Consider the following 20,906-nt stretch of genomic DNA (forward strand, 5'->3'; position numbering starts at 1 on the left):
AAATAAGCTTCATTCTACCCCACTCTCTTGCTAAACCTATTGACCATATCTTGTTAGATAGTTAATTCTGATGAAGGCTCCCAACCCGAAACGTCATACATCCATATTCTCCAGGGATGCTGCCTGGTTACACCAGCACTTTTTTTCTTACAATCCAGCATGTGTAGTTCCTCGCTTCTACCTACAGTTACCTGAGCAGGTTCTATCAACCTTGGGAAAGTTCTTAACAAATAACCATGTATTTAAACACACGTGTGTTGTTAATGACACTCTTTTAATTTGAAAATGATGGGTATCTAGTCTGCTAACCTGCTGCTTCTCACCTATCATTCACTTGAGTTACTGAGTTAATTTAAGTCAGTCTTCCAGTACTTCCGATGAATACTTCTCTGTATCCAAGTCTTGCTCATTCACTAATCACACCGGTCCTCAAGTAAGCCAGCTTCTCTTGATAAAAACGGTTTCTTCCAGTCAAAATCACTTTCCTACATTCAAGAGACTCCTCATTGACTCAACCCTCTCACTGGCATCTTCTCACTAAACTTCCTCTTCCAAATGCATTGTCACGGCTGTACTCTAGCTATGCATCAGTTCCCTGATCACATTCTTCCTAACTTCCCCTCGAACCAAAATAATAATGAGCATCACAACGATACTGAAACCGATTAGCTGCCGCTCCTTGTCATTTCATTATTTTGGTATATCTTACTGCTATTCCTTCAAAGTCTGCTTCTGTATCGCTAATGGATACTATCATTACACTGTTTAAGAAGGAACTGCAGATGCTGGAAAATCCGCTGCTCTAGATGTCAGCTGATCTACATCGGTGAGACCAAGCGTTGGCTTTGCGATCGTTTCGCCGAACACCTCCACTCGGTCCGCATTAACCAACCTGACCTCCCGGTGGCTCAGCACTTCAACTCCCCCTCCCATTCCGAATCCGACCTCTCTGTCCTGGGCCTCCTCCATGGCCAGAGTGAGCACCACCGGAAATTAGAGGAGCAGCACCTCGTATTCCGCTTGGGAAGTCTGCATCCTCGCGGCATAAACATTGAATTCTCCAATTTCTAGTAGCCCTTGCTGTCTCCTCCCCTTCTCAGCTCTCCCTCAGCCCTCGGGCTCCTCCTCTTACTCTTCCTTTTTCATTTCTTCTCCCCGCCCACCCCCACCCCCCATCAGTCTGAAGAAGGGTTTCGGCCCGAAACGTTGCATATTTCCTTCGCTCCATAGATGCTGCTGCACCCGCTGAGTTTCTCCAGCACCTTTGTCTACCTATCATTACACTGTCCATTCCCACCAATTTGCAGATCCAAGGAATTGCAAATGCTGGATTATAAAAAAAAAAGTCAAAGTGCTGGAGTAACGCAGCAGGCCAGGCAACCTCCACACTGATTGTGCTGGTTGGGGGGTGAGGGAGGAGAGAAAGCTGGAAGAGTGGTGGTGGCAGGACAAATCCTGGCTGGCGGGAGATGGGGTATTGGGAGGGGGGTATTAACTGACAGATAGTTGGACAGAGATGTACACAGTTGGACACAGAGTGTGAAATAATGATAGAATAGGTGTGAATTGTGATGCCAGAGGACGGAATATAGGTGGAGGAGGACGGGTGGAGGGGAGAAATAGGTACAGGACACCCTCTCCTTTCTCCGGCTTCACAATTTGCTCATCTTCTATTGCCATCTCATACTTTTTATCTCTGGCCATTGTCCAACCATCTGCCCTTTAATAACCCCAACTCATGTGTACCACCCATCATTTGCCAGGCTTTGTCCTTCCACCACCTCTCTTATAGCTATCTTTCACCCTCCCCCCTCCATAATCACTGAAGAAGGGTCCCAACCTGTAAGGTCACCTATCCAGGTGTGGGAATTAACTGCAGATGCTAGTTTAAATTGAAGGTAGACAAAATGCTGGAGTAGAACAGGCAGCATCTCTAGAGAGAAGGAATGGGTGACGTTTCGGGTCGAGACTCTTCACGTATCCATGTTCCAGAGATGCAGCCTGACCTACTGAATTACTCCAGCACTTTGTGTCTTTTTTCCCCATTAGTTTGGAATTGGATACAACACACATGACTTTTTTTTTTTTTTTAGATGTTTTTATTAAGGACAGTGCATATTTATAAACATTTGCATGCAATACGCAAGATTATAGCTATAGGCTAATTTCCATCTGTAGTCCCTCTGGTAAACCAGGTTAACACATCACAACACATTCAATCCATAAGAAAAGAATCAAAACAAAACAAAAGACAAACAAAAAACATAACAAAACAGACAATAAAGTTAAAAAGTAACAATAAAATACTGCCAGATGATTATATTACGGTTGAATATGAATACAGGTTTGATTTTCCAGTAACCATTTTTTGAGTTGTTTTGTAAATGTGGTGATGGTTGGCAGATCCCGTATGAAGCAGGGGATAGCGTTCCAGGTATGCGACGCTCTATAGGAAAATACTGTCTGGCCAAATACACTTTTCTTAAACGGGACAACACAATCACCCCTGGATGCTGCTCTTGTCGACCTATTTATGTTCTTCTTTATAAATTATTTTAACGGAGGTGGGGCTAGTCCATGGATGATTTTATAAACTAAAATTGAGTCCGAATAATTTATTACATTTTCCCAGCTCAGCAGATCAAATTTTTTAAGGATGCTGCAGTGATGGTACATTCTGGGCTTTTTATCAAGAGTTTTTAAGGCTTGTTTGTAAGCAATTTCAACAGGCTTTATCGTGGACTTACATGCCAATGACCAAGTCGTTATACCGTAGGTCATGTATGGCATAATCATAGCATTAAAATATCATTTAGCCGAATCAGTAGTTAAATTATTCCTAATATATCTAAAATTGGACAAATTAAATTTAATTAAATTCACTGTTCTTTTTACCTGTTGTTTAAAACCGAGCTGTGAGTCAATCACGATTCCTAAATATTTAAACTCCTTTACAATTTTAAGTTTTGTTCCATGAACAAACACATCCGGATCTGCATCTGTACTTGCCTTTTTGGAGAAAAACATAGTCTTTGACTTAGATGCAATTCAGAAAACTGCAACCAGTTTGACACATTAATCATAGCAGCTGATAGGTCGTGTGCAGTTTGATGTCTGCTTTTGGCATGTACATACACAACCTCATCGTCAGCATACATCTGGCATTCTTTCTTAATGACATTACAAAATAGAAGTACCCAAAACAATTGTTCTCTTTGTGATACTATCCACAATCATGGAGTCAGCTCTTAGAAATATTCATGTAATGTTCCAACGTTTACCGTTTCCTGAAAAAATAACCCAAGTGCTTTTAAAATCTATCACTGGCTTTTTTTTACACAAGCTACAAAAAATCTTCATGCATTATTTTTGAAGACAATACATTATCTGCTTACTTTGTATGTGCAATACATTACTGCACATACAACAGAAAATATTTTGTTTGTTAAATGTCAATTATTGCTCATCACTTGCATACTTCTGAAATATATTAAGCCACAACATGAAACGATGCAACACGGCTTAATTATTTGCTGGGGGCGTCTGAAATCAAATATATTAAAATGAACTTATACTTCTTTCTCATCTTATCTCTTTCAAATCAGATATCATTCTCTTTTGAAATGTGCTTTTTTCATCTGGATAAAAATTAATTTATTTTAAAAGACATGAATGTCCCACATATTAAAATAGATCTAAATAACTACTAAATCTACTTATCTAGTCATCACAAACGCATCGTTTCCCTTTCCCCATGTATTAAACACTCTTTCAAGCACTGTTTTGGCAGAATGGTTACACATCATCACAAATACATCTTTCACATCATCCTTAATATTAAATCACCACAATATAGACATTACTTGTGCTGCAACTGATTCTCTTTCTCCCCACCTACCACTTGGTTAAATAAAATAACAGCGTAGGAAAACGGTTGTCTTAAAAAAAAACATCGATTCCCCAGTTGTTGTATTTAAAAATAATAATTGGTTGTGGTTTAAAATTGAAAGGAAATAAAATGAAAGGTTGCAGACAGAGAGAGGGGGGGGGGAGGGAGTGAGAGAGAGAGGAACAACAACAACAACGACAGGCGACGGTAGCGGGGCTGCCCCTGTCGCCAGGCCGGCTCTGCGCAGGCGCGCTGTGAGCGTGACGCGTGTTTCCGGTCGGCTGAGATCGTCTCCGCGCTTTGAAAAGAAGAAAAGAACGGAAGGAGACGCGGCGTCAACTGACTCTGCGCGGCCGTTGGTTCCACACTTCGAAGCCGGACTTAGTTCACTGTCTTTCCCGTCCGTCGAGTTGCCCGACCTCGGTAGGTATGAGTGAGTGTTGAGGGTTCATTCAGGGTCCTGTGTGCGTGTTTTTCCCCCGTACCGCGCCCCCTCGGTTCTGAGGAAAGCGAGAATGCTGGCGTTGGCGCGTGCGCGCGGCCTGTGCGCAGGCTCTGCGGCCTAGGCCTCGTCCGCTTTTACTTTCGTCGTTTAATCGGACGACTCTTTCCCCCCAACTCGCCTTGCTATCACGGGCTCCGTTGTACTTTTTCTGACCCCTTTCCGACCGAATGTTAGTCTTTTAGACCGTCGGCGCATGAGTGTGTGTAAAAAGAAAATTGGTCACCTCCTGATTTTCCTCAAGCTCCGCGTTTGTCTGTCGAGTGGCGGACTCGCAAATGTTGCAACATGTCGCCGTCGTCACCGGCGTAATGGTTTGGGGTTTAAATTCCACTGGCCTCGGAGAACGCGTAAGTCTTTGTTACTCAGCGCCAAACACGAGCCGTGTAAATCCCACACACATTATATATTTTGAGTCTACGCCATACGTCCGTGTGGGAATAGATAGACGGGAATAGATAGACGGGCCCACTCAGCGACTCCACATTTCTGAACGTAAATCACCTCTATTCAGAGTCTATGGTTGTTTGTCCAAAGACGAAAGACTCGCTTAACATTTCACCTGTTAACGACACGACAGTACCTTTCAGGATCCCCCTCCCCCCCCCCCCCATCATGATGTACTAAGACTAAACGTGAATTGTATCAATTGTTATTAAAGTTACGACTGATATCCATTTTCAGATTTGAATATATCAGTTACATTTGTTCCATTAATTTTTTTTTAAACCGTATGCTAACAATAATGTTAGCATACAGATATTAACATTTAAGCAATTTAAAATGATCAACCTGCTCAATTTGAAGTGTTTTATAATTGAAATTGTAAAACACCAATTATAAATTTACAATGTTAAGGTAGCCAACCTTTGAGAAATTTTAAAAGTTATGAATATCTTGGATAGAGACTTAAGGTTTGCTGTAGGGATGATAACTTTTGAATGTCAATCTAAACTATCTGATTTGTGCTGAAGACAAAAGATACTAAGGGAAATTTGGTTTGCATAACCTTGACTGATAAAATCAAACCAAGACTACTATTTATATGTTCAACCAGTGTTTCTAGTGAATTTCCCCCCCCCCCCCATTGCTGTTTCCTTAAAATAGCTGCAGGTCTTCTGCCCCCTTGCCTATTTTTCCCCATCAAAGTAAAAAATACTCCAGTACAATAAAGTTTGTGAGATAAGACCGTTCCACTTACTTTGATTGCGTGTATCTTATGAACCTAGAGTTATATTTGAGTACTCCAAGGTCAATGTGACAATCAAAGTAATTGGTTTATTTTGAATTTTGTTCATGGAGAGGAGGAAAAGCTTCTATAGAGTTCATTTGGCCATGTTACAAATGCATAATCATTTCAAAGACTTTTTACTAGAGCATTGGATTGTGACCCTAGAACTATTTACATCCTAACTACAAGGTTATGATTTTTTAAACTTTTGGTTTCAATAATGAAGTATGTCGTTCCAACATAAGTTTTACTTTAAGGTTTGAATATAACTGCATTATTATTTCAGTTTACCCCAAGTTTCTTGGGTGGGTTAAGAGTTCTCATGATACTATTTGTGGGAAAAAATTGGCTATTGACTGCCATGCCTATTTATAACAGTGATCACTTTTCAATGTATTTGATCACAGCAATAAAAAATAACCTTTTGGATGCTCTGATAGGTGCCCCATCTATTCAAGTCATAAATGACTGGGTCGACTCTGTCAGATTCTTTCCTTATGTAATCCACAAGATATTGATAACTGACTTTTCACAAGATGAATGCATCTGTTGCTACTCTGGTGGGATGTGGGGAAATAGAGCAAAAGGGTAGGTGGTTTGAAGGGCCTGTTTCCACACTGTGGAATTAATCTCTAAACTAAACAATGAAGAGAATGACTTAGTTGTAGCTTGGTTGTGTTGTTTGGTCGAAGGCTGAGGCCAGGAATAAAATCGATCTCATGGCATTATTTTATGAAACCGGGGGCCCTCATACAGATGTCAGTGCCAATGTTTATCTTTAATAAAGCATTTTGAAGTCATTTAAATTGGCCTTTCAACTGAGTTTTCTGTGTATATTTGGCTGTTGCATTTCCAATATTACACAAAAAGAAAATCTGGTTGTAAAATGCTTTGATTAGTTGGCCATCCAAAAATTGCTGTATCAATGCAAGCCTTATTATGCAGAGCAGTGCTCAAACTAAAACAATTTTTTTTGAGTAGGAGAGACTGGACTAGGTGCTGGGGTCCAAAGCAAACTGTTGCAGGAACTTCGGGTACAGCAGCATTGGTGAAGTGAAATGGAGAGACAACATTTTTGAACACTGCCCTTTGTCTGATGGAGATGGCTGGTAGACAAAGGTGAAGGGCACCAGTGGGAAATCATAGGTAGATTTGGGCAAGGCTCCACCTTTCCTTAATCATCTGGCTGGCTTTGATTTGTTCTTTACCTTTTCATATATCCATTTTCCCTCTTCCCAGAGTCTGTCTGAAGAAGGGTCTCAACCCGAAGTGGCACCTAATCACTTTCTCCAGAGATGCTGCCTAACCCGCTGAGTTTCTCCAGCATTTTGTGTCTGATGTAAACCAGTATCTGCAGTTCTTGGACATTTGGGCAAGGAGGGATTGATTTGCAGGGGGGAGGGGGGAGTGGGGGGAAGGAATGGCAGAGGCTGCAATCAAGGCAGGAGGTGATAAGTGCAGAAGAGTGCAAATGGTGGGATGACAAAGGAAGATGAGTGTGAATGTAGGAACAGATGGAAGGATGGCTGGAGGGGGGTGGGGGAAAGAGACAATGGGGCACCTTGATTAAGTTAGTTGATTGAGGTGGGCGATCGTCATTAGGTCTCCCTGTAGCATGTGCTGTAAAATGGCCAGCAAACTGGAGCTCCTGTCTGGCAGATGGGACACAGGTGCTCGACGGAACATATAGCATGTCCACGCTTGATCTTCGTGATGCAAAGGTGGCTATAGAGAGCTCCAAATGCAGTAGACAGGATTTGGTCAATGGTATTTGCAAATCTCTGTCCACTTTGCTGAACACTTGTGCTGTTTGGCAGGGCCAGGTGGAATTCTTGTTTGCAAGCCACATCAAATTCCCATACATCCCTGACTGTGCCAGGCTGTCTCCATGGCCAGAGTACGGTCACATGCATACTTTAAGAACAGCATGTCATTCCACTTGAGTATCAGATTCTACAATTTGATCCTTTTGTCTCCACTAACCACTGCCAACCTCGGTTACCATCTCCATCCTTTTCTCCAGGTTTACCACCTCTTCTCGCCTCTTTTTTTTACCAGATCTCTCCATCAGTCTGAAGTAGAATCTACCTGAAATGTCGTCTGACCATTGATTTCCCAACACTGAGAATTTCTCAAGCTTGTTTTTTGCTAAAGTTTTAAGCAACTATGTGTGTAGCTTGACTAATACTCAATGTCATGACATTTCCCAAGGTGCCTCACAAAGTTTATCAAACAACTAGCTATTTGGCGCTAATACAGTTTACTGAAACCTTGGTTAAAGTAGTATCAAGTGCTTATGAGTAAAATGAAGGTGAGGTGGCTGAAAGCTTTGAGGATAATTCCAGAGCTTAAGTTCTTGGTAACTGAAGCTACTGTTTCCTTTTAATTTCTGATGATCAAGTAACTAGAATAGTCCCTGTTTCTCTTGCTTTTTGGGGACTGTTATAGGTATTTGGGTGAATGATTTACAAACTAAGGGTAAACAAGATGTTGGCCTTCATGGTTGGATGAATGGAGCATACCGAGATTTTAGAGTATAGGTACCAAAAGTGTTCACAAATACTGATCAGGAATGATTGTCTAGAATTTACTGAGGCATGCAAGAGGGTTGGGCTGATGAAGGCATGGAATCAACCAATGTGGAAGTAGTGCAGATCAGTGATTTGAAACTTCATCGTACAAAAGCTGCTAAATATTCTGGGTGAATGGCTAATTGGTTCCAAAATTGGCACAGAAGTAAAATGCAAAGATGGATTAGTTATGACCGGTGTTAACGTTGTTGTGTTATGTGGGTCATTATTTTATTTTAGCAATTATTTTGGATGAATTTGGGAATCATGCTCATGAAGTTTATGAAAATAACCACCCAGATGACAGCAAGAATGAAAGTTTTAGCCTGCAAAAAGACAATGGTCTGGTCAGCTGTGCAGAAAAGTTAGAATGTGGAATTTAATTTGGTTTAGGAGCTGCGTATAAGGCATGGGCATGTACATTAGGTGAATTAAGTAATGGATCAGCAAGGGACATTTGTATTTCCAAAAAAGTTAGCAGGATGGGTCAGTAAGGCAGTTAGATGTTTTCTGATTATTAGCCAGAGGCTGCAGTTTGTGGGTCTGGTTACCACATTATGAAGTCTCGCTACACTAGCAAGGTGCAGAGGAGATTTGAGATGTTTTGGGATAGAAAAGTCTTGGCCTTGAGGGAAGTTTCCATAGGGTAAAAATTGCAAATTTGGCCTACCTTTCGTCAAAATTCATCAGAATTGTTCTGATATTAGATCATGAGCGTGAAATGTTAACTGTTTTTCTCTATCCACAGATGGTGACTGACCTGAGTACTTCCAACATTCTATTCTCTGGATAAGCTAGGGTTTTGGGAGGGGGTGGAAACTGGTGGCTGAAGAGAGGTAGGCAGGTGCCATTGCTGGATGGCGTCACATTGCATATAGAAACCAGTAGTTATTGACCAAATGGCATTGTAAGTAATAAGTAATGGTCTTAAACATGTTTTGGGATTATCAGTTGTAATGGCTGAGATGTAAGTCAATGTTGGCAATTTCTGGAAGAAGCCACAGACGATGGTGTGGTTATTCTGTCTGCATCTCTATGCAGATTAAACTGCCAACAATTGTAGATTTGTCGTATTTGCATTGCATGTCATTTCCGACTTATGAAATATGTTTTTATAGCAACAGTACCTTAAACCCATTTTTGACATTTCAGCAAAGACAGGTAGGCTTTAGTAGATTTGGTAATGCTGGAGAGAAAAGGGAACTTTAGAAACATGTATGTATGTTCATTTAAAAGAAGAGCTGGGTCATGATAGTATTTTGAATCGAATTATGGCAAATTTAATGAAGACTGAGTTTTTTTTACTGTAAGGTTAAATGTAAAACTTGTGCTGCTGCTTTCTTCAGATATTTTTAAAAGGGACAAAAATCACCTGGAAGAAGTCATGACTACTGGAGAAAGTGATGGATATGTTATCCGTGTCCGTGGATTACCATGGTCTTCTGCTGCTGAGGAAGTATTGCGATTTTTTTCTGGTACGTCAATAGTGAAGGATAACATAAGTGGCCCAAAGGCAAAAGAGTGAAAGCATCAAAAATTTAACTACTGATTTTTACATAATTTGACACATGACTACTAGGTATTTAGACATTATTTTATTTTAGCTGGTCTGTTTTATTCTCCAATTTCTATTAAGTTGTGTGATACTGCATTATGGCATCAGTGTGGGAGGGGGGAGAATTGTATGCTCAAAGACTCCATTGATATGAAACTATTTTGTCCATATGCTTTGAGTTGAAAAGTTTCATTGGTGGACACATTTATGTAGCCGTGTGATTGTCTACATGTGTAATCAGACTTGGACTATATGACTGAATGTACATGTGCTGTTTTCAATTTCTAAGATGGTGCATTAACTTTTAGATGATATTGTGTTGCAATAGCAAAACATCCTTTATGGAAGATTTTTTTCTGGTTTGTAGATAATAGACGTATATTTGTGGACTTTATATTTCAGATTGCACAATTCTGAGTGGAGTGTCTGGAGTTCACTTTACGTACACCAGAGAAGGCCGACCTAGTGGGGAAGCATTCGTTCAACTAGAAACTGAAGATGATCTTAAAATTGCTATGAAAAAGGACAAAGAAAGTATGGGGCATAGATATGTAGAAGGTGAGTTCAGCGTTTTAGTGTTTGCATAAGTGCTTTTTATGCAAATATCAATCTTTTGAATTAACATGCTGCTTTGTGTTCTAAGCAAACATAATATAGAAACTTTGTATTCAGGTTTGCTTTAATTCTGAATTTTTCAGTTTTAATTGTATGCTTACCATTGATTTGTTTTTACATTTTTTATCCAGTATTTAAATCTAACAACATTGAAATGGACTGGGTTTTGAAGCACACTGGCCCCAATAGCCCGGATTCATCAAATGATGGCTGTGTTCGTCTTAGGGGGCTACCATTTGGCTGTAGCAAGGAAGAAATAGTACAGTTTTTTACAGGTATAAAAATGTGGCTTTTCCTCACAATATGTTTTAAATTATTTGATGTCAGTCGTGTTTATTATCATTACTTTTATTCTGAATGAGCTAATTGTATTCATTTTTGGTTGGAGGTAATATTTTGTCTGCATTCATTCCACTTTAAGCCTCACTTCGTAGTTTAAATGTGCTATGAACTAATAACACAGTAGCCACCCTCCGAGGTGAAGAAATGTCCATTACAACTCACCATGACAGTTCCTGCACACGGATGAAATTGTTGCTTTAACTAAATCTTAATTCTTGCATTGAATTTGGAGTAGACATTCACTCAGACTAGAATTGAGAGCAGAATTGTGAAATTGCATTGGATTTGGAAATAGTTGTAAAATCTTAAATTTCGCAATTACAAGTTTATAATCCCACATGGAATTCCACAATTATGGACAAGATAAATTCCCCATTCCTCCCTTATCTGCGGCATAGTCAACACTATTAAATTTGAGGAGACTGAACATTGGCTCATAAGCCTTTGGGATTCAATCTGTTTAATTTTGCCTCCAGAAACAGGAACTTAGAAATGACCTCAAATAATATTCCTAAATTAAGCCAGTGGCCATAAATGGTAATTCATTGTTAGAGCGACACATGACTAGATATTTAAAAATTACGTATCACATTTAAAACTAGTCATCAAATTTAAACATTATCAAAAACCAGTAAACATAATTTAAAAATACGTTGCCATTTTTTCTCCTGATACTTCTGTTTACATTCGAAATGGCATTTGTAATTACACACACCTACTGCATTGGTGGCGCAGTTTCTTTTGAATCTTGAGGCCCTAGTACCAAAATTGTAACAAAAGCTCCTTGGCATTCCAAGTTAAATTTTGACAAAAGTATAAATCTGATCCATTTATCTCGCAACCAATAATTTCTCCAACTAATAAACATTAAAATGTCACTCCATATGCAACGTCGAGGACATAATTTTTTTTAATTTATATAGAGTTATGAGTATTTCTGGGAATTTGATATTTTTGTATTGATTTTTCTAGACATGTATATTGGTTGTAATGTTTCAATTCAGGAAATTGATTGGCAAGTTTAGTGATACAATGCAGCATGGTACATGTGCCTAAAGTGTGTAAGACTCCTTTTGTTAACCTTGATCAGTATTTAAGCTCCTATGGGTTTCAATTAAATACTTGGTCATGTCTATTTCTGGGCTTGTTTACTGTGAAACAATGTGACTTTTGGTTTCTGGAGTCTGCAAGTAGTGGACTTCATGGTGCCCATATGTAAGCAGGTGATATACTGAATGTATGGTGTTGAGCTAGCAGGTCAAATTTGGTTTGCTTTTTAACTAAATGAATTCATTCGTGTGATGTGCCAGTAAGGGTCTTGATAATTCAGCATGGTGTTTCTACTTCAATCTGCACACTACTTAATGCCAATGGTTGGGTAATTTTTTTTAGCAGATTACACGATGGAGAATTGCAGACTATAAAAACATTGCCTGTGGGAAAGACTTTGGGCAGTTGAATTTGGGCTTGGCACCTGTAGAAAATAATTGGAATTAATGTAGGTTTCCACTCTTGACATTGTGTGGGTATTGGGTGAAAACAACTGTTTGGCTCTGGTGCCACAGTCCTGTTGTAAATTTAGATTTGCCCATTGGAAAATAACCTTTTGGATAAGATTGGAACATCTAATGCCTATGGAATTAGTGAGTTGTTGAAATTGAGGCAGGGAGAGGTCTTCAGTTTTAAGTTTTATTTTAATTTAAACATTTTAATGTCCAGAAAATACGTTTTTTAGATGCATTGTGAATGTTGAACTAAATTTATTTCTATTTTGAAACAATCTGTGAAAAGTGTAATTGCTATTTTAAATTGAATTGAATCTTGTTCTGCTCTAGGGTGTTATGTGACACACGTTGCTGTGCTTATATCCAGGGTGTTCCCTGTGGTTTGTTAGATATTTGTATATTTTTATACATGTGAGAATGTCACAAAACACTTTAGTGCACTTTTATTCTTGAGTTTTAGCTTGTAGTAATTTACATTTTATAATTGCAAAGTCATAAGTAATCATTGGGCATGTGCACCCTTTAATGCTGTCCCCTACTGGGGTTATTTGTCCTTGGGTTGAAGGGTTGGAAATCGTGCCAAATGGGATAACATTGCCGATGGACTACCAGGGGAGGAGCACGGGGGAGGCCTTCGTGCAGTTTGCCACACAGGATATAGCTGAAAAGGCTCTAAAGAAACACAAGGAAAGAATAGGGCACAGGTGGGGATGGATGGATGAGTCACTTTTCTTATGGTATATGATTGTTATCTAGTACAAGTTGCTGTAGTACTATGACGAATGTTTCATTTGGATGTGTTTTTGTTTTGGATTTTAAATAAGGTTTGTCACAATTTACAGCTTTTAATACCATAAGAAAATGTGATTAAGCATAATTTAAAATATTTAATTAAGCACATAACACAATTTTTGCTTTAATTGTTGTTTTGAGCATTGTAGAATAATGGAATTAGTGGTAACCTGAAAAGCTACTTGCCATTTTGATTAATATTTTGAACACTTTTATCACTAACAAATACATTATGGGTCGCCCTTCCAGATATGGGATGCCCAAACCTTGGGACTTGTAAGAGTCAAGGCTGCGTGGAAGTCAGTGTGCTGAAATTTAAGCAGACGGCTATCTACTTCTGACTGTATCCATGTTGCTTTGAAGTCCAATGTTAAAGTCTTCATTTGGATTGATGCTGCATTTTATTGACCATTTTTTTGAATTCCATTTTTTTCTGCTTCACCTGTCAAAAAATCCCATTATCCTCCCAGACATCTGTTTTGGTTAATTATTTGCTCCAGTTCTCTGAAGATGGTCCACACTGAAGAAGGGTCTCGACCCGAAACGTCACCCATTCCTTCTCTCCAGAGATGCTGCCTGTGACTCCAGCATTTCCAGTCTATCGTAGGAAAACCCACGCTGCTTTAGACTTCCTGAAATGTGTAAATTATAGAATATTCAAAGCTTTCCCTTGGAAAAAGTTGAGAGTTGCCACAAGTGAGTGTTTGGGTGTCCCTGCTCTGGTTATGTTTGTTGGATTTGATGTAAATGTAGATGCTGCTATGATACAACGTACACATTAAAAGGTTGTTTTCAAAACATTTATGGCAAATAGTTTTTCAACCTTTTCAAAGTATATAATTTGACAGTCAAGTACACAAGTATTCCTCGTACAGTGAATTACAATTTCCTTTCACGCCTGAGACCTTAGTTAATTAGGCTTGTAGTTGGGTTATGGTCTCCTTGGCTGTGAATTGATTTTTTGTTTTTTATTGTGTAAAATGGCTTGCTATTCATTATTGGTTTGAGGATGGTGTACTTGCTGTTTGCATTTGTTAACTGAATAAAAAAGATATTTAAGCAATTAGTATAAAAGGTGCATCAAAATGGAATTGGCGGTGCTGTGGATGGGCTTTGGGCTTGTTACAGTCCTGACATTAAATCTGACCATGAAATTGACATGCACCTCAATGGAAAGTATTCTGTTTCAAGTGACTTAATGTCTTTAAATGTATCTTAATTTGTTTAGCCTCCAAAATACAAATAGGATCTGTGTTCTTATCTTTCTCTTTTCTCTTTGTCACTTATAAAATGGTTTCCTTTGGTTGTCCTCCTTCCTCCACACCACCATCCCCTTCCTTCCCCTGGAGCAATCTTACACTATCAGATTAGTTTAGAGTCTTGATAGTTTTATTCCTTGGCTTTTGAAACTGGTAAGGAAAATGTCTTGGCACATTGGGGAAAGGAATTGATCCCATGCATCTTGAATGATTGATTATGGCCTCACCTTTTTATCAGCTGGTTTTGACCACATGAATCATTACTATTACTTAAACTATTGTCTCAAGGCATTTTAGTCTGTGCATTTATTTGGATGTATGGGTGAGGAATATTGGGTTATAAGTTGATAAATTGTGCTGTTAAATGATGGGTAATTGAACAAAAATGTGATTGGAGTAAATTGAAGATCTTCAGAATACTTGCTGTTACAGCCATTTTGTTGCAGATTTGTATTTCTTGTGATTTCTCCTCCCATAATTTTGTTTAAGAATTGGCATTCCATTAAACAATTGACTTTATTCTGAGCAGATATGATTCAGTTTTAATATTCCACAGGCTTTCACAGAAACTGCAAAGGTTTAATATTTAAAAAAGTTCAGGTGTTATGTTGGCATGGGGTGGGGTTGTAAAATATATTGTTGGAATACCCATCAACGACTGACTTGAGGACCTATGGAACTGAAGTGATCGGGGAAAGATCTGTAGGACAAATCGCCTGCTGCTGCCAAGTGGGTTCTGTATCATTGGTTTGTGCAGTATGCAATATTTTCTAATGTGGGGAAACTTTCTGTATTTTGGAACTTAAGTCTCACCAATTAATAAATGGCAAGTGTGTATCCTTTTGGTAATTATTATCATCCAGTTAAATTGCAGTTCTGTGTAACGAATTGCAGTCTGGAAATATTTTGTCTTTTGTGGCAAGACAAGGTTTTGTTCCTACAGCTGGAAGATGGTTGCCATTTTGATGTATTCCAAACTTTCCCTACTTAGTTCTCCACTTCCTATTTAAGAATTTTGTATCCTATTTGTATATGGAGTTTGAACAAATTCACTTAACTCTCCATCTACATATATAGTCATCCTTATTCTTTGAAAGAATTTACACTTCCACAAAGAGAGCTTCTGTCTTGCCACCTTCAATCTGATGGCATATTATGTATTTTTGATCTTTGCAAGTTGAACAAAAGCTACATTTCAGAATTAAGCACTATATAGAAAATATATGAAGGTGAAGTTATATAGGGTTAAAATGCTGACTGATCCTTAAAAGGACCATGTCATAAATGACTATTTCTACCCTCATCTTCCTCTAGTTTCATATGTGGAGGTTGAAGGTTATTCAAAGAATGAAGAATATTTAATGTATAATTTGCAATCCATTAAACCACAGTTTAGGATGAGAATTGAGTTTAATAGGTTTTATCTAAGCCTGTTAAGCAAAGTTTTTTTTCCCCTTCTTTAGAATGCTTCACGTATACTAGTTTGTTGCTAAAAAATGTCTCAAGTTGTCAAAAAAGTTTAGAAAATGGTGCAGCATTTCATTCCAAAATCTAAAATGGCAACTTGAGGTTTTGAAAAGCATTTGAAATACAATCATCCTATCTTTATGTCCAATAAGTATTTTACTTGGACTATTTATTTAATTCTAATGGGCCTATCCTTAAGTTTCAGTCTATGGGTCTTAAATGCAACTTTGTATGGGAAATGCATGTTTATGGTACTGCAGTGTGCAATTGTCAGTATTTTCCGTGTACATATTAACTAAGATTAAATGTTTAAATGTACTGCATAATCTTTTAGGTATATTGAAATTTTCAAGAGCAGTCGGGCTGAGGTACGAACCCATTATGATCCTCCTCGGAAATTAATGGGTGGTCAAAGACCAAGTCCATATGACAGACCAATGACTGGGAGAGTCTACGGTATTCCCAATCGAGCTGCATCTTACGAGAAGATGAGACGTGGAGTGTATGGCGGTGGTAAGCAATCGAAAGGAAGATTGATCATGGTTTTAATGGTGCAGACCACTTTATTTTAATTTAGACCAATAAGTAACCATCAAATATTGAAAAGTTTAATCTAGCATGGCTTACTCTTGATAATATTATTAAGTAATGATAGAACATTTAAATTCTAGTGTTGTACCACTAAAGAGCATACCTAGTGTCCAGAATGGAATTTCAGCTGAGTTGCAGACTACATTTGAAATTGCAAAAAAAAAGTAATGACTTCCTTTTGCTTGCTGATCTTTCCAGATTACAATTTGTTGGGAGGGGGAGGGGGGGGGGGGGGGTTAAATGTGTAAATGTAGTGGAACATGAAGTTTTGTGAATGATGCTTTGTGGATGACCAAAGGTGAGATGGGCTGCTCATGGTCTATTGCACACAGGAGGGGACGTTTCCTACCCTTGCTTCAATCCAGATGGGAACAGGCCCTGCTGATTGCTCCTGGCTATTGAAGCAAGGGTATTTTAGTTTGATCCTTGATCACTACAGAAGTAACTGGATATCAGATGAAGAATTGGTTCTTTGGACAGAGTTTCCACTTGCTGTAGTGCAGTTTGTTTTCAGTTGAAGCTGAGTAAATTGTATTTTAATCCTTGTTACATTTGCAACTGAATCAGTAGATTGTTAAGGATTTCATAGTACAGGTAATGTGCCATCTAAACTTTAATATCTGATCAGGTTACGGAAGTTACGATGATTACAATGGATACGCTGATGCATATGCCTATGCGACTGACCATGGATATGGACGAGATAGGGGTAAGTAGTTTCAGGCTGGTCAATGTGGTAAAACTTGTGTATGTAACATACAATTTGTGTTTTATCTAATTTCATGAATCTTCTATAGGATTGACTGCACAAGCTTATGCAAGCACTGATTCTACCTTTCAAAGTACAACAGGCCATTGTGTACACATGAGAGGGTTGCCTTTTCGTGCTACAGAGAATGATATCTGCAACGTAAGTTAAATTGTATTTTATATGATTGTTTAGTTGCACAATGGGCTAGTCTCTTGTATTCCTTTCCCAGTGTCTTCTGCTTAATTCTGGGTTTTAAACCAGTCAGATATTTGAGGTGGCATATTTTAGTCTGAAAATAAATCTTATTTCATTACATAAACTTATTTTCTATAGGAAAATATTTTAAGACATTTTTGACATTTTAAGGTGGAGTTTTTAAGATGAGCTCGAGAAAATCAGCCAACTACACTCTTGCTATTTGTATGTCTGATAAATTTGCAAACATTAAATTCTTAAACGAGTTTAGTTAACGTTATACATATAATGTAAGATGTGTAAATCACTCATGGCATCTAATTCGATAAGAGACACTTGTGTACTGTCAATAGTGATTAATGTTTCCCTACTCCTGCCCTATTATTTTCCCTAGAATTCACGGGAAAATAATTGTTTGTCTTTCTATTTCAGTTTTTCTCACCGTTGAATCCAGTCCGTGTCAATATAGAAATCGGATCTGATGGTAGAGTGACCGGAGAAGCTGATGTTGAGTTTGCTACCCATGAGGATGCTGTGGCTGCTATGTCAAAAGACAAAGCCCATATGCGTAAGTTGAAAACAATATTGAGTGAATTGCAATACAAGTTTGCCATTGATTTTGTCATTGATTTTTGCACCTTTTGTTTTTAAGAGCATAGATATGTAGAACTGTTCTTGAACTCTACTTCTGGAGGCACTGCCAGTACCTATGCAGCTCAAATTGCAGGATTGGGTAAGTGGAAATAAAATTTTCAGTTTAAACAAAAAACAGCATTTTATCTTCCATATCAGTGGTCAAGATGACAGGTTGCACTCCTTTGTAATTGTTTAATGGATTTTCAGCTTGCAACCAGTGCATGTAAACATTATTAATAAATAGTGCTAACATCTAAAATCATTGCATGATACAAATAGAAAATTCTGCTTTTTGGGGTGCATGTCAGTGTGGTATAATTCATACAATTTCTTGTTTTAATGACCATTGCATCTAGCAACAATATTTATATGTGCCCCCATTGCTGTAGTTTATCAGAATTCAATTTTTGGTGATTTTGTTCTTTATTAAAAAATTTGCTCAGTTTGTTTGGCTGGGTGTTGCTGATACTTGGATTTTCAAAGCAGCCCTAGTCGCACTAATTTTGAGAATTGTGCATGTAAACTATATCCATGTTTAGCTAAGTGTGGGACTGTGCCTTTTGAGAGGATTTGTGTAAGAGATGCTAACTACTTTGAGTAATGGATGTTTCTAGGGACCCAGTCGAGTTATGCAAGCCCAAGCTATGGTAGTCCAAGCAGTCAACAGTTAAGCACTGGATATGGTGTTTATGGAAGTCAAGCGAGTATGAGTGCATATGGTAAGTAATCTAATAAGTTTATACTAGCCTCTTAAGACTGACATTTTCTTAAAGTGCAGATAAAACACATTTCATTTTAGATTATTTTGCAGGTAGCCAGGCTGGAATGAATGGAAGTTACTTCGGAACTGGAAGCAGAGGATCTATGGGGATAAATGGCATGACCGGAATGTCAAACATGACTGGTGGGTGGGGGATATAACTTTATTTAACAGATGTGAATTACCAGCTTAAACTTGGTTATGCTTATGAAATGTGAATTCAGTATATGCATTCCTTTCATTATGACTAGAATTCAGCATAAGCCTTTTCCTATGTTGACAGATTCTAGGGTGGTACCAGTGTGTTCTTCCCCTGACCTTAGTTTGAGACTTAAGTATCATTTTGGTATTTGGGCACTAGTTATTGAAATTTGCATGTCACACAACCTGTTACACAAGTGCATTATGCTACTTCTGTAGGTTTGATTAATGTAGCTGCATTGTCAAGCACACAAAGTACATTGCACCTTGATGTTGCTGGTACCAATCAATAAAGCCTTCAGGACTAATCCACTTAAATTACCAATACTATTATGGGATTGGAACCCCAATGTTAAGTTTAATTGGCTGTGTAGTATGGTTTACTGTATAAAAATTGTAATGTGTGGTAGTACATTAAATACGCAAAATTCATTGAAACTATAAACACCGGTGGGTGTAAAGTGAGAACAATTATGTGCTTATATTTGTTGCTTGACTTCATTTTTTATTTGTCTAAGAAAAGCCTCCGGTTTACTTTTTTTAGAAAGTCAAAATGATGAGAAGCATTTTTCGATGCTCTATGGCAAAATAAATTTTTTTAATGTAGAATTTTTCTTTAGACTGTTATTGTTGGGTTTCATCTTGAAGTCTTAAACATCAGGCTTCATGGTATCTGACAACTCACTTTTGTTCAAATTTGTAAGGTGCAAAGTGAAAATAAAACTCATTCAATAAAGCTTTGCTGTTTTTAAAGTGGTGTAAACATGGATTTTGTTTTGTTAAACAACAGCAATCTTCCTGGAGTTGTGCAGTTTTTTCCTATAACTGCTAACTTCAATGGAGAGTAAATGTATTAATTAAAGCCTAATTGAGAAACAACCAATAAACAGAACGATTTGTTTTTGCCCATCTTAAAATGCTGAAACAATGTGAGCAGCAGTGGCAAGTGGATGACTGCAGACGTTGCCTCATCCAAAGTTCCAGTATTTAACTTTATATTTCCTCCTTTTGGTTTAGAGGCAAATAGTGCTGCTGTTAAGAGTTGGATAATTAGGATGGATATCATATGTCAATTTGAAGAATAACCCGCTACATTCTCCCAAGCTTTTCCATTCGTCACTTTAATTTCATGTTTCATGCATTTTGTTTTATGACTGCAAATCAGTTTCCCTCCTGGGATAAATAGTTATTTTGTACCATAATCAATAATTGAAGGCAGAGTTGAAGAACTGTTCAAAATACTGAGTAACTCAGTGGGACAGGCACCATCTCTGCATAGAAGGAATGCAGAATTGAGTCTCCATTCCAAGTAGTTCCAACTTTTTGTGTCTTTTGATGTAAACCCGCATCTGCAGTTCCATAGAAACATAAAAAATAGGTGCAGGAGTAGGCCATTTGGCCTTCAAGCCATTCAATATCACTTCTTTACTCAGAGAGTGGTGGCTGTGTGGAATGAGCTTCCAGGGAAGGTGGTGGAGGCAGGTTCGATTTTATCATTTAAAAATAAATTGGATAGTTATATGGACGGGAAAGGAATGGAGGGTTATGGTCTGAGCGCAGGTATATGGGACTAGGGGAGAATACGTGTTCGGCTCGGACTAGAAGGGTCGAGATGGCCTGTTTCCGTGCTGTAATTGTTATATGGTTATAATATGATCACGGCTCATCTAAAATCAGTACCCCATTCCAGCTTTTTCCCCATATCCCTTGATTCCTTTAACCCTTAGAGCTAAATCTAACTCTTGAAGCTTGTGGAAATTCCTTCTTACACATGGTTCAAAATACATGTGGGCATTGATTAGATTTACCTAACACTTGAACAAATGCAGAGAAATTTTGGACAGCATTTGTAACAGTAGCTTCTGAGCATACAGGGCACTGCACAAGATGTAGAAAGCAGTACAAGTGTGATAGAAAATCAAGATTTCTGTACATCAGATTGTGTTTTGGTTAGTTGGCTGAAGTGATTTACTGTAAGTAGATTTGAACCATGACATTTAAGATTTATATCAACAGTAACCAATAAAACTCAGTATACATGTAAA

The 20,906-nt window shown here is 38.2% G+C and overlaps 1 protein-coding gene across 2 annotated transcripts; it reads left to right on the forward strand.

The window, feature by feature from the left end:
- Positions 1–4,155: 4,155 nt before the first annotated feature.
- On the forward strand, positions 4,156–19,614 carry hnrnph1 (heterogeneous nuclear ribonucleoprotein H1). Of its 2 annotated transcripts, XM_033029434.1 has the most exons (12): positions 4,156–4,312; positions 9,539–9,667; positions 10,150–10,305; positions 10,494–10,637; positions 12,775–12,913; positions 16,062–16,240; positions 16,947–17,027; positions 17,116–17,228; positions 17,697–17,832; positions 17,917–17,997; positions 18,515–18,619; positions 18,700–19,614. In XM_033029434.1, the coding sequence occupies exons 2-12, from the start codon at positions 9,577–9,579 to the stop codon at positions 18,819–18,821; spliced, it is 1,347 nt and encodes a 448-aa protein (XP_032885325.1). In that variant the 5' UTR covers positions 4,156–4,312; positions 9,539–9,576; the 3' UTR covers positions 18,822–19,614. The 2 variants fall into 2 exon arrangements, with proteins under 2 accessions (XP_032885325.1, XP_032885326.1); XM_033029435.1 differs by lacking the exons at positions 4,156–4,312; positions 9,539–9,667 and adding an exon at positions 10,100–10,106.
- The last annotated feature ends 1,292 nt before the right edge of the window (positions 19,615–20,906 follow it).

This window comes from Amblyraja radiata, chromosome 11 (genome assembly GCF_010909765.2).
Source record: "Amblyraja radiata isolate CabotCenter1 chromosome 11, sAmbRad1.1.pri, whole genome shotgun sequence".
NCBI classification, from domain to species: domain Eukaryota; kingdom Metazoa; phylum Chordata; class Chondrichthyes; order Rajiformes; family Rajidae; genus Amblyraja; species Amblyraja radiata.